This window comes from Diaphorina citri, unplaced genomic scaffold, assembly GCF_000475195.1.
Source record: "Diaphorina citri unplaced genomic scaffold, Diaci psyllid genome assembly version 1.1 scaffold1997, whole genome shotgun sequence".
Classification (NCBI taxonomy): domain Eukaryota; kingdom Metazoa; phylum Arthropoda; class Insecta; order Hemiptera; family Psyllidae; genus Diaphorina; species Diaphorina citri.
In genome coordinates, this window is record NW_007379423.1 from 55006 (window position 1) to 55801 (window position 796).

Genomic DNA, 796 nt, shown 5'->3' on the forward strand with positions numbered 1-796 from the left:
CATTCAACGCTGGCGCTGTCTCTCCATTTCTCTGGAAATTGTTAAATAGTAACATAAATCAAACTTTCAACACACTGTAGCACAGAACCACCAATTTTTTTGAGATTTTTAGACTTCCTTTTCATTTTATATACATATTTCAAGTAGGACAAAAAATTGTTTGAAATAGGAAAGAAATACAGTAGGAAAGTAAAAAAAAGTCCCTAGAATTATTGGTCAAACTATCTAATGTAGTTCTTTCAAGAAATTAATATTAGACCTGAATGAATGTAGAAAAAACACCTAACTAAATAGCTTTTGATCCTCATGAGACCATCAAGGATCCTGTGGGTACCCCTATTCGGAGTTCCACAGCTCACTGAGCTACAAGTTAAATCTGGAGGGGAAACAAAAAGAGGTCCCAATGCTACCCCTAAAACTACAAGTTAAATCTGAGGGGAAAGAAAAAGAAGTCCCCAATGCTTCCTCTAAAACTCACCGCCTAGCAGCCTCTCTCTGTTCCTGGGCTCGCTTTCTCTCTTCTTCTTTCGCCTGCTCTATTTCCCTTTGCTTGAGAAGTTGTTGCTCCAACTCAGCCTGTCTCTTCGCTTCCTGCTCCAATCTGGAAAACAATAATTTGGAGGCACGGATAGTTGAGGGGACAGTTATCTCGTGGTTACGACCCCAGGGTGCATTGCCCACCATAGACAAAAAAAAATCGTTTTCGATTACATAAAAATCTGCTATGGCTTCTTAAAAAATGGGGAGAGGGAATCTATTGGACTCTGAAACGTGCAAAGCACAAAATCGGCCCCGC

The 796-nt window shown here is 40.1% G+C and overlaps 1 protein-coding gene across 1 annotated transcript in view; it reads right to left on the reverse strand.

Moving 5' to 3' along the window:
* The window catches only part of LOC113470995 (intersectin-1), a gene marked incomplete at its 5' end in the record, with an annotated part of 13737 nt that extends 13136 nt beyond the window's left edge, over positions 1 to 601 (reverse strand). Inside the window, one exon of the mRNA XM_026829821.1 lies at positions 479 to 601. Coding sequence (XP_026685622.1) covers positions 479 to 601 — 123 coding nt within the window. The remainder of the gene's footprint in view (positions 1 to 478) is intronic.
* Positions 602 to 796: the final 195 nt, after the last annotated feature.